The sequence below is a fragment of the Jaculus jaculus genome, chromosome 5 (genome assembly GCF_020740685.1).
Source record: "Jaculus jaculus isolate mJacJac1 chromosome 5, mJacJac1.mat.Y.cur, whole genome shotgun sequence".
Taxonomy (NCBI): domain Eukaryota; kingdom Metazoa; phylum Chordata; class Mammalia; order Rodentia; family Dipodidae; genus Jaculus; species Jaculus jaculus.
The window spans coordinates 109376435-109389864 of record NC_059106.1 but is presented as its reverse complement, the minus strand read 5'-3'; the positions used below and the strand labels follow the sequence as shown (position 1 = coordinate 109389864).

Below are 13430 nucleotides of genomic sequence, written 5' to 3'. Positions count from 1 at the left end.
AACTCCCCAGGACCCACGTAAGCAAGATGCACAAGGGGGCGCACACATCTGGCATTCGTTTGCAGCAGCTGGAGGTCCTGGCACACTCATTCTCATTCATTCTCTCTCTCTCTCTTTCTCTGTCCCCCCCCACCCTGCATATGTCTTTCTTTCTAAAATAAATAAAGAAAAATTAAAATATTTTTTAAAAAATAAGTTATTTTAACTGAGTAGCAGATATATCTAAACTTAACAGATGTAAAACACTAAACTACCAGTAATGAAAATGAACAAACATGATAAGTTAAGGTCACTGTGAGAAAATGTACTGTTTTTGAAGGATTTTTGACTTATATAATATGCTGAAATTTCCTTAAATCTTCATTAATAACGTACAAAAAAAACTCACTCTATTCATTTGACTGCAGATAGTTAAAGCTTCATTATCAAATATAAGTGTAACTATTAAAATACTTTACCATAAATGAATCAGTTAAATTATGTACACAAAGACTTAGGATAACAAGGGGGGAAAATCAGATATAGTAATCTTATTCCAAATTATCCCCAACTAAGATACTATCAATAGTAATAAATAATATACCCTATCTTCTTAAATCTCATTTCTAATCTGAAATGAAAAACGTTAAATAAACATCACACATGCCCCAGATTCTTAGGTTCCAAAACACATGCATGAAAATATAATATTGCTTATATCTGAAGCATCTACTTTTTCATGAGTTGCTTTTGAAATAAAAAAAATTCAAACACCAAAAAAACTACTTCTAAGGGGCTGGAGAGATGGTTCAGCAGTTAAAGCACTTCCCTACAAAGCGTAAGGACCAGGGTTCCATTCCCCAGTACACACGTAAAGCAAGATGCACAAGGTAGTGCATGTGTCTGGAGTTCACTTGCAGTGGCTGTAGGCCATTCTCTCTCTCTCTTCCTTAAATAAATTTTTAAAAATAAACACATAAGTATAGCATTTTAAAGAAAACTACTTCTAGAAAAATACTTATGAACTTACGGATTTATCAATGTTCATTGGGTCAACATCAGCCAAGCTTGCACCCACTTTAACCCTTTCTCGGAGAATACCACTTGCTAAATCTTCTGCTCTGAAGTTCATAGGTAAACATCTGAAATTTGTAAAAAAGTTCACAGCATTAAAACCTTAATATTTTTGGAATCAAAATAAGTTAACATTTTTAATATATTTTGATATTTTCTCATAACCCAGAAAGTAAAAAGACTGCAATTTTTAATTTTTTGGTTTTTTTTTTTTTGTTTTATTTTTTTCAAGGTAAAGTCTCACTCTAGCCCAGGCTGACCTGGAAATCACTCTGTAGTCCCAGGCTGGCCTTGAACTCACAGATATCCTCCTACATCTGCCTCCTAAGTGCTGGGATTAAAGGTATACACCACCATGTTTGGCTCAATTTCATATTTTAAACTACTTTTCCTAAATTCTATTCAAGTGACCAAAACCAGTTATTCATTAGATAAAGCAAACCAGATGGTTAATCTATTTTCCCAAAGAGCTCTATCTATTCTAACTTAGGAAATACTGGTTCTTACATTGGTAGCTTGGTCCTCAAGTGTGGTAATGTGAGCAATAGGACCTTTCAGGGGCTGGAGAGATGGCTTAAGGGTTAAGGCACTTGTCTGCAAAGACTAAGGACCCAGGTTCGACTCCCCAGTGCCCATGTAAGCCAGATGCACAAGGTGGCACATGCATCTGGAGTTCGTTTACAGAGGCTACAGGCCCTGGGCTTGCCCCCCCCCCCCCACATACACACACACCTTCTCTCTCTCATATAAATAAATAAATATTTTTTAAAAAAGGACCTTTCAGGGCTGGAGAGATAGCTCAGCAGATAAGCGCTTGCCTGTGAGGCCTAAGAACCCCGGTTCGAGGCTTGATTCCCCAGGACCCACGTTAGCCAGTTGCACAAGGGGGCACACGCGTCTGGAGTTCGTCTGCAGCGACTGGAGGCCCTGGCACGCCCATTCTCTCCCTCCCTCCCTCCCTCCCTCTCTCTCTCTCTCTCTCTCTCTCTCTCTCTCTTTCTCTGTCTGTCACACTCAAATAAATAAATAAAAATAAACAAAAAAATTTGGGGCTGGAGAGATGGTTTAGCGGTTAAGCGCTCGCCTGTGAAGCCTATGGACCCCGGCTCAAGGCTCGGTTCCCCAGGTCCCACGTTAGCCAGATGGACAAGGGGGCACACGCGTCTGGAGTTCATTTGCAGTGGCTGGAAGCCCTGGCGCGCCCATTCTCTCTCTCTCCCTCTATCTGTCATTCTCTCTGTGTCTGTTGCTCTCAAAATGAATAAATAAAAAATTGAAAGAAAAAAAAAAGGACCTTTCAGAAGTGAAACCCAGGAGCTGGAGAGATTGTTTGGCAGTTAAGGCACTTGCCACCAAAGCCAAAGGACCAAGGTTCAATTCCCAGTACCCAGGTAAATAAGCACAGGCATGTGGAGTTCATTTGCAGTGGCTAGAAGTCCTAGAGCACTCATTCTCTCTTTCTCTCTCATAGATCTGCCTCTTTCTCTCTTTTTCTCTTTTTTTCCTCTCAAATAAATAAAACAATTAATAAAAATATTTAAAAGAGGCTAGAGAGAGAGTTTAGCAGTTAAGACATTTGCTTGCAAAGCCAAAGGACCCAAATTCGATTCCACAGAACCCCTGTAAGCCAGATGCACAACGTGGCACATGCATCTGGAAAGTTTGTAATGGTGGAAGGCCCTGGTATGCCCATTCCATCTCTATGTGTCTCTCCCCTACCCCAACCAAATAAATAAGTATTTTTTTTTATTTTTGTTCACTTTTATTTATTTATTTGAGAGTGACAGAAAGAGAAAGATGAGAGAGAAAGAATGAGCGTACCAGGGACGCCAGCCACTGCAAATGAACTCCAGACCCATGTGCCCCCTTATGCATCTGGCTAACATGTGTCCTGGGGAATCAAGCCTTGAACGGGGTCCTTAGGCTTCACAGGCAAGTGCTTAACTGCTATGCCATCTCTCCAGCACTAAATAAATATTTTTTTTTAAAAAGAGGGGCCTAGCCAAAGGTCCTTTTGTGACTAGAAACATAGCTCTAGAAGAAATTAATGTATTTCATATAAGATCCTGGGTAAATAACTACTCTCAGTCTCTCCTGTTTCACCATGGGATCTCTCTCCCTTAAATATATTCTTAACATGACATAATGTGATGCAGCCAAAAGCAAAGACAGCAGTGTGCACTCACAATCCAAAACTATGAGGCAAATAAACACGTGTGTGTGTGTGTGGAGAGAGGCAGGATGGGGTGGAACAATGGCTTAGCAGTTAAGGTGCTTGCCTGCAAAGCCTAAGGACCCATGTTTGACTCTCCAAATCCCATATAAGCGAGAAGCACAAAAGGTGAGGCAAGCATGTGGAGTTTGACTGCAGTGGCTAAGGCCCTGGTGTGCCAAGTCTCTCTTTCTCTGTCTGTCTCTCTCTCTCTCTAAGATAAAAAATAAAAAGACAATTTTAAAAAGAAATAAAGAAAGAAAAGGGGCTGGAGAGATCACTTAGTGGTTAAGGCACTTGCCTGCAAAGCCAAAGGATCCAGGTTCAAATCCCCAGGACCCATATAAGCCAGATATACTAGGTGGCACATGGATCTAGAGTTCATTTGCAATGGCTGGAGGTTCCAGTATACCAATCATCACCCTCAAGTAAATAAATAAAAATAAAATATTTTTTAATAAGAAGGAGCTTATTTATCATGTATGTACTTGAGAAAGAGAAGATGCAAAATGGGTGTATGTAGGCCTCTTTCTCCTGCAAACAAACTCCAGACACATACGCTACTTTGTGCATCTGGCTTTACATGGGTACTAAAGGGAACTGAACCTGGGCTATCAGGCTTTGTAAATAAGCAACTTTAACCAATAAGCCATCTCTCCAGATCCTCCCACATACTTTCTTTACTTTTGCTTATGCATAGTGTGGTGTGTGAACATATATGTGATGAGACATCACCCCATAATCTACAGAAGTCAGAGAACATCAGGTGTCCCCTTCTATCTCTTGTCCCCCTGCACTTCTCATCCACCTATCATTCCTCAAAATGGAATCTCTTATGAATTCCAGAGCTTGCCATTTTTTCATGAGCTCCAACAACTCTCCAGTTTTTGCTCTATACAGAAATAGGGTTACAAACATGCATGGCCACACATAGGTGTCTACATGAGTGTTTGGGAAATCAACTCAGGTGATATCAGGCCCCTCAGGAAATAATGCTTGCACTGTAAGAGGAATTAACTGGCCTAAACTCCTTTTCTTTACATATTACCTAGCTTCAGGCATTTCATTACAGTAGCAAGTTATGGGTTAATACAAGTAAAAACCACAATATGACCAAAAAAAAAAATAGCCTCAGTAGTGTATAAATTCTATGATGGCTAACTTCAATAATGTTGATGAATTCTAACTTACCTTAAATAATTCCTCAAGCAGGTTATCACAGCTTGGAGATGAACCTTAGTAATAGATCACTTTCTTGCATGTGTAAGGCCCTGGGGTTTGATCCCATACCAAATACATTCCCAAAGTAAGTTATCAGAATAAAGCAGATTAAATAAATTCTTCTATTGAAACTTAGATTTTAGGACTAGAGAGATGGCTTAATAGCTAAGACACTTGCCTTCAGAGCCTAAGGACCCAGGTTCAATTCCCTAGGACCCATGTAAAACAGATGCACAAGATGGTGCAAGTGTCTAGAGTTTATCTGCAGTGGCTAGGAGGCCATGGTGCAACCATTCTGTCTAGCTGCCTCTTTCTCTCTCTAAAAATACAAACAAAAAAGAACAAATAAATAAATGAAGATATTGGGGAATCAAAGCCCAGCCCTTAGGCTTTGCAGATAAGGGCCTTAACCTCAGAGTCATCTCTCTAGCCCTGGAACAACATTTTAAATATCAACATTAACAAAATGCCAGTATAGATAAGAAAGTTCCACTTAAAGAACTGTTTTTCTCTTCTGCAACAGAAAGCAGAGTTGACAAACCTGTTTCTTGCTCTTGCCATGCTCTTTGACTTCCTTCTCTCAAAGCGCTCTTCATCAGAAGAAGTTGTGTCACTGCTGTGGATGGCATGCTTCTTCCTTCTGTTGAGAGAGAAATCTTAAAACCATGGTAGTACAAAATGCTTTCTAATTTTTGTTTTCTTGTAGGTTTTTTGTTTGTTTTGTATTTTACTTTGCCTTTGGTTAGTGTTGGCTAATATAAGATTGCAGGATCTTGTACAACTAAACAGCTAAAACCCTAAATACACCATGTAACAGCCTTTTCTTCTTACTTTCCTTGTTTGTGTCTGTACATACAAGTGTGTGTATGCCAGGGTCTGGCTACTGCAAAAGAATGAGCATCCAGCATTATGGGGTTGGTTGAGGAATTGATTTTAGGCCAAAAGGCTTTCTAATCATATTTAACCACTAAGCCATCTCCGCAGACCCTTAAAATAATTTTTCAAAACACACTGGTAAGCATCAATTCTACAATTATGTCAGGAGACAATCCATTCATTCACTTAGCAAATATTTATTCGGATCTTTGCCCTCATGCAGGTTATATCTAATAAAGAACATAGACAAACCCGGCGTGGTAGCATATGCCTTTAAACCCAACACTCAAGAAGCAGAGGTAGAGCCAGGCATGGTGACGCATACCTTTAATCCCAGTACTCGGGAGGCAGAGGTAGGAGGATTGCTGTGAGTTTGAGGTCACCCTGAGACTACATAGTATATTCCAGGTCAGCCTGAGCTAAAGTAAGACCCTACATCAAAAAACAAAAATAAATAAATAAATAAGAAGCAGAGGCAGGAGTATCACCTTGAGTTCGAGGCCACCCTAAAACAACCAACCACAAAAATGCCTAGAAGCAATGAAGCTGCAGAGGCACTGAGCACACCTACTGCCAGAGCTTGGTTTCTAAGGACCATCTTTTCTAAGAGGAGTTGGGCCATGCAAGAAGCAGCTTGAGTCCAGAACCTGTCACGTGGAAAAGGAAGTATTTAATTAAGGCATGACAGGATACAGATGAAACTTTCACTGATAAAATATTGGAAATTTTGAATGTCAAAATAAAAAATGGTAATAACGGGTTGTAACTGCAGCAAGATAAAGACCCATCTCAGCAATTTAGCAAAACCCTGTCTCAAAATAAAGTAATTTAGACTGGGTATGGTGGCACACGCCTTTAATCCCAACACACCAGAGGCAGAGGTAGGAGGATTGCTGTGAGTTTGAGGCCACCCTGAGACTATACAGTGAATTCCAGGTCAGCCTAGACTAGAATGAAACCCTACCTCAAAAAAAAAAAAAAAAAAAAGCCGGACGTGGTAGCACATACCTTTAATCCCAGCACTTGGGAGGCAGAGGTAGGAGGATCACTTTGAGTTCAAGACCACCCTGAGATTGCATAGCAAATTCCAAGTCAGCCTGAGCTAGAGTGAAACCCTACTTCAAAACCCACCCACCCCCAAAAAAGGCAATTTAAAAAGACTTGGGCTGGGGACTGGGGAAATGGCTTAGTGGTTAAGCACTTGCCTGTGAAGCCTAAGGACCCTGGTTTGAGGCCCAATACCCCAGGACCCACATAAGCCAGATGCACAAGGAGGCGCATTCATCTAGAGTTCGTTTGCAGTGGCTAGAGACCCTGGTGTGCCCATTGTCTCTCTCTCTCTCTCTTATGAATAAACAAATTAATTTTTTTAATTTTTTAAAAAGAAATTAGGTCACAAAATTAATACTTTACCTTAAGGACTTAGAAAAAGAAGAACAAGGTAAAACAAAAATCAGCAGATGGAAAGAAATAATGAAGATTAGACGGCAAACATGGCAGAACACAACTTTAATTCCAGAACTCTGGAAGCAGAGGGAGAAGAATAGTCATGAGTTCAAGGCCAACCTGAACTTACATAGTAAATTCCAGGTCAGCTTGGGCTACTGCAAGACCCTACCACAAAAAAGAGAAAAGCAAAGAAACAAAGATGGTTTTTTGAAAGAACAAATGAAGATTTACATGCCATTAGTAAATCTGACTAAAAGAAAAAGACAAGGGCTGGAGAGATGGCTTATAGGTTAAGGCATTTGCCTGCAAAGCCAAAGGATCCTGGTTTGATTTCCTAGGACCCATGTAAGCCAAATGCACAAGGGGACGCATGCATCTGGAGTTTGCAGTGGCTGGAAACCCTGTCGTGTCCATTCTCTCTTCCTCTCTCCCTCTGCCTTTCTCTCTCTCTCTCTCAAATAAATAAATAAATGACAATTTTAAAAAGAGGGAAATCTTTAAAAACCAAAAAGAAAAAAGACAAGGAATACAAATTGACAAAATTAGACATGAAAAAAACACCGTGACAACAGATAGCAATCAAATTCAGAAAATCATAAGGACATGCTATAAGAACATATTCTCAATGTTTGTAAATCTGAAAAAAAAATGGAAGATGTACTTGATTTAGTTGACCTATCAAAATTAAATCAAGACGAGATAGATCATTTAAACAAACCTATAACAAGCTGAGTTCAAAACACTTACAAAAATCTCCCAACTAAAAAAAAATCCAGACCCAGATGGAGTCACAGGTGAATTTTACCAGACTTTCATGAAAGAACCAACTCCAATGCTTCTCAAACTTTTCCATAAGATAGAAAGGAAAGGAAGACTAACAAATCCCTTCTATGAAGTCAGCATTACCCTGGTACCAAGATCAGACAAAGACAGAACAAAAAAAAAAAAAAAAAAGAAAGAAAGAAAAAGAAGATTTCAAAAAAAAAGAAGCAACTAAAACAACTTGTGTTTGAAAATGTTATAATGGTGCCTGCAACTCTGTATGCTAATTTAAAAAAAATTTAAAACAAAATCCTGAAATTATTTCATGTGGATTGCAAACAAATAAATAAATATATGTATTTAAAAAAAGAAAGGGGGGGGAGGAAGGAAGGGAGGGAGGGAGGGAGGGAAGGAGGGAGGAAGGAAAAGAGCCAGGCGTACACATTAATTCCAGCACTCGGAAGGCAGAGAGGTATGGAAGGCAGAGAGGTAGGAAGATTGCCAAGAGTTTGAGGCCACCCTGAGACTACATAGTGAATTTCAGTTCAACCTGGACTAGAGGAAGACCTTACCTCGAAAAACAAAAAAAACAGAAAAAGTAAAGAAAATTATAGCCCAATCTCCCTCAAGAACAGAGATGTAAAAATTCTCAAAATACTGGCAAACATAATACAGGAAACATATCAAAAAGATCATTTACATTGACTAAGTAGGCTTGCTCCCAGAGATGCAGGGGATGGTGCAACATACCCAAATCAATAACTGCAATACACTATATAAATGCACTGAAAGACAAAAATCACATGATCATCTCAATAAATGCAAAAAGGCTTATGAAAAAATCCAACATCATTTCATAGTTAAAGTCCTACAGAAACTGGAAATAGAAGGAACGTATCTCAACATAATAAAGGCTATTTATGACAAACCCACAGCCAACATAATATTAAACAGGAAAACACCTGAAGCTATTCCACTAAAATGAGGAACAAGACAAGGGTGTCCACTGTCCCCACTTTTATTTAATATAGTACTAGATGTCATAACAATAGCAATAAGACAAGACACAACTCATGAAAAGGATACAAGTTGAAAAGGAAGAGATCAAGTTATCATTCTTTGCAGATGATATGATTCTATCCATAAAGGACCCTAAAGATTCTACCAGCAAACTGTTAGAGCTGATAACCACTTTTAACAATGTAGAAGGATACAAAATTAACACACAGAAATCAATAGACTTTCTATATAATAACAACAAACTTCCTGAGAATAAAATCAGGGAATCACTCACATTCAAAAGTGCCTCAAAAAAAGTAGTAATAATAATAAAGTACTTTGGAATAAACCTTAACAAGGCAGTAAAAGATCTCTACAATGAAGACTTGTTAAAACACCTGAGAGAAATTGCAGAAGACAGTAGGAAATAGAAAGATAGCCCATGTTTTTGGAGTGCAAGAATCAATACTGTGATATTAATCTTAACAAAAGCAATCAACATATTTAATGCAATCCCCATCAAAATTCCAATGGCATTCTTCACAGAAATAGAAAAAACAATCCTAAAATTCCTTTCAAAGCACAAAAAAACCATGAATAGCCAAAACAATTTTGACAACAAAAATAAGACTTCCAAGTTCACCATGCCTGATTTTAAGCTGTATTACAGGGTCATAGCAACAAAAACTGGCACAAAGACAGACATGTAGATCAATGGAACAGAATAGAGGACCCAGATGTGCATCCAGGCAGCCACAGCCATCTGATTTTCAACAGAAACACCAAAAATATTCATTGGAGAAAAGACAGCCTCTTTTAACAAATGGAGCTAAGAAAACTGGATATCTATATGTAGAAAAATGAAAATAGATCCTTATCTCTCTCCATGCACAAGAATCAAGTCCAAATGGATCAAATAGCTTATTATCAGACCTGAAAGAGTGGATTTGTGAAGGGGAAAGTTGCGGAAGAAGGGAATTATGGTTTATTGTCTAGAATTATGTAAGTTGCCAATAAAATAAGTTTAAAAGAAATAACAGCAGAGTGTGGTGGCGCACTCCTTTAATCCCAGCACTAGGGAGGCTGAGTTAGGAGGATCACTGTGAGTTCAAGGCCATCCTGAGACAACACAGTGAATTCCAGGTCAGCCTGGACTACAGGGTGCACTGTGAAAGAAGGGGAGGAAAGAATGTAAGAGTCGAAGAAGGGTAGGATTCCTTACAACATGCTCCTCCAGATACAAAATGGCCTGGATATCCATGACCTCACAGTGCCTGACACCACCTACACAAGACCATCATAAGAGGAAGAAAAGATCATGACATCAAAATAAAAGAGAGACTGATTGAGAGGTAGAGGGAATATGATGGAGAGTAGACTTTCAAAGGGGAAAGTGGGGGGAGGGAGGAAATTACCATGGGATATTATTTACAATTATGGAAGTTTTCAATGAAAAACAAAATTTTAAATAGGCAAGCCAGGCATCGTGGCACATCTTTTTTTGTTTGTTTGTTTTGTTTTTGTTTTTTGAGGTAGGGTCTCATTGTAGCTCAGGCTGACCTCAAATTCACTATGTATTCTCAGGGTGGCCTCGAACTCTCCATGATCCTCCTATCTCTGCCTCCTGAGTGCTAGGATAAAAGGTGTGCGCCACCATGCCTGGCATCATGGCACATCTTTAATCCCAGCACTTGGGATGCAGAGATAGAAGGATGGCTGTCAGTTCAAGGTCAGCCAGGGCTAGAGTCAGACCCTACCCTGTGGGGGCGGGGGTGAGAAAGACAAGAAGAGTTGCATTTAGGATAATACCGCTTAGTAATAAGAGAAAAGTTAAAAAAAAAAAAAAAAAAAAAAACAAGAAAGAAAGAAGGGAAGGATATCATTCATTCAATATGATGTAAATATTCTTTCAAAAAAAACCACAACTTACCTGATATGGCTTCTTCTTGCAGGAGATCTGTGAATATCAAACAAGGTGTTTTCCCTCTTTTTTTGATGAGCTGGTACTAAGAGAAAAAAATATAGAATGATAGAAATGATCATAAGTTAATGTATTATAGGTGTATAAATAAGTTCAAAACTTTCTCATTAGAAAGTAGTGGTGAGGGCTGGAGAGATGGCTTAGCGGTTCAGCGCTTGCCTGTGAAGCCTAAGGACCCCGATTCGAGGCTCGGTTCCCCAGGTCCCGCGTTAGCCAGATGCACAAGGGGGCGCACGCGTCTGGAGTTCATTTGCAGTAGCTGGAAGCCCTGGTGCACCCATCCTCTCTCTCTCCCTCATCTTTCTCCCTGTGCCTGTCACTCTCAAATAAATTTAAAAAAATAATAATAATAAAGGTGTGCACCACCACGGGAAAAAAAAAAAAAGTAGTGGTGAGTCTTAAGTTCCCAAATTCTTTCAGGAAGCATAACAAAGAAAAAAATGTATGCATTATTACACTGCAAGTAAAACATTTAAACAAACATTAAATTAATATTTGTGACTTTGGGTTGAATAAAAATTTAGTAAAACACAAGACCAAAGAAAAATGCATTTAAAAAATTTTTGTCAGTCCTCCAGACACAAAATGGTCTGCATATCCATGACCTCACCATGCCTGACACTACCTATACAAGACCATCATAAAAGGAGGAAAAGATCATGACATCAAAATAAAAGAAAGACTGATTGAGATGTGGAGGGGATATGATGGAGAATGGAATTTCAAAGGGTAAAGTGGGGGGGGGGGGACTATTACCATAGGATACTTTTTTATGATCATGGAAAATGTTAATAAAAATTGAGAAAAAAAAATGTTAGTCAGGCTGAGATGGCCTACATTCCTGTGCTGCACCAGCATAGGGGGCCACGGAATTCACCCCAGAACTATGCTGGTCTCCTGTGTTTAAGGTACTGTGGTAGTTTGAATTGATGGTCCCCAATATATTCAGTGTTTTATTAGTTTTCAGTTTGCATCTGAGTCACCTGGCTGCAGGCAATGTCAATGGGTGGGTCTTAAGGTATGGTGGTGGGTTTGAGAGTTCAATCTAAAGATATGGGAAGTGTGCCTAGCTGGAGTTCCTAAAGTGTGCTGGGTAATATGGCTTTTGACTTTTAGGCTTGTGCTTCTCTCTCTCTGCTAGCACCTGTTAAGGCAGGCCAGGGTCTTTTGCCATTATGGAACTTCCCCTGGATCTGTAAGCTTCAATAAATCCCTTCCTTCATAACTGTGCCTGGTCTGGAAGTTCATCTCACCAAACCTGAAGCTGCTGCTACAGGCACCTTATAGCACTGCAACACAGAACAGTCACATGCTTAGGGATCACACCAGTTTGTCCACAATCTCTATACAAGCTTAAAGTTGAAGAATGTTCCTAAACAAAGACAATGAAGATAATAAGTATCCACTTCAATACATATACATCAGTGCATAAACACGAGGATCAAGAAAAATGGATATGATGGAGCATGGAATCTCAAAGGGGAAAGTGTTGGGGGGGAGGGAGGGAATTACCATGGGATATTTTTTTATAATCATGGAAAATGTTAATAAAAATTAAAAATTAAAAAAAAAAAAGAAATGGAAGAGGGCTAAAGAAATGGATAAGGTGCTTGCCTACAAAGCCAAAGGACTGATTTGATTCTCCAGACCCCACATAAGCCAGATGAACAAGGTGGCACAAGCATCTGGAGTTCATTTACAGTGATCTAGAGGCCCTGGTGCACCTGTGGTCCCTGCCTCTCTCTCTGCCTTTCTCTCTCTCTCCCCCAAATACATAAGTAATTTTTAAAAGACTAAGAAATTTAATATAGAGATGGAATTCTTTAAAATATCAAGGGCTGGAGAGATGGCTTAGCGGTTAAGCGCTTGCCTGTGAAGCCTAAGGACTCCGGTTCGAGGCTCGGTTCCCCAGGTCCCACGTTAGCCAGATGCACAAGGAGACGCACACGTCTGGAGTTCGTTTGCAGAGGCTGGAAGCCCTGGCGCGCCCATTCTCTCTCTCTCCCTCTATCTGTCTTTCTCTCTGTGTCTGTTGCTCTCAAATAAATAAATAAATTTTAAAAAAATTAAAATATATATATATATATATCAAATACTGCAGGTCAGCCTGGACTACAGATAGACCCTGCACCTCAAAAAAAAAAACAATGATGGTGGCACATGCCTTTAATCCCAGCACTTGGGAGGCAGAGGTAGGAGGATACATAGTTAATTCCAAGTCAGCCTGCACTACAGTGAGACCCTACCTGGGGGTGGGGGGGAATCTGGAGGCTGGGGAAATGGCTTAATGGTTAAGGCGCTTGCCTGCAAAGCCTAAGGACCCCAGTTCGATTCCCCAGGACCCATGTAAGCCAGATGCACAAAGGGACACATGAGTCTGGAGTTTGTATGCAGTGGCTGGAGGCCCTACCAGCCCAGGTTCAATTTCCCAGTTCCCACTTACACACAGATGCACAAAGTGGTGCATACCTCTGGCATTCATTTGCAGCAGCAAAAAGGCATGGTGTGCCCATTCATATTCCCTCTCTCTCTTTCTCACTCAAATAAATGAATAAATATTTTTTGTATTTTTGTTTTTATTTCTTTATTTGACAGGAAGAGAGAAGCAGCATCTCCTACTGCTGCAAACTAACTCCAGATGCATGTGCTATCTTGTGCATCTGGCTTTATGTGGGTAATGGGGAACCAAACCCAGTCTGTCAGGCTTTGCGAACATGCACTCCTGCCATGAATATTCTTTCATTTTTTGTTGTTGTGGATGTTTTAAGGTAGGATCTCACACTAGGCCAGGCTGACCTTAAATTCAGTATGTAGTCTCACACTGGCCTCAAACTCACAGTGATCCTCCTACTTTTGCCTCCCAAGTGCCGGGATTAA

At 39.8% G+C, this 13430-nt stretch overlaps 1 protein-coding gene across 3 annotated transcripts in view; it reads right to left on the bottom strand.

Annotated features, from left to right (window-relative positions):
- The window catches only part of Atad2b (ATPase family AAA domain containing 2B), a 251148-nt gene that overhangs the window by 172328 nt on the left and 65390 nt on the right, over window positions 1-13430 (bottom strand). For all 3 annotated transcript variants that reach the window (XM_045148831.1, XM_004663758.2, XM_045148830.1), the window contains exons 8-10: window positions 10503-10578; window positions 5028-5126; window positions 1010-1121 (exon numbers count right to left, since the gene is read on the bottom strand). In XM_045148831.1, coding sequence (XP_045004766.1) covers window positions 1010-1121; window positions 5028-5126; window positions 10503-10578 — 287 coding nt within the window. The remainder of the gene's footprint in view (window positions 1-1009; window positions 1122-5027; window positions 5127-10502; window positions 10579-13430) is intronic.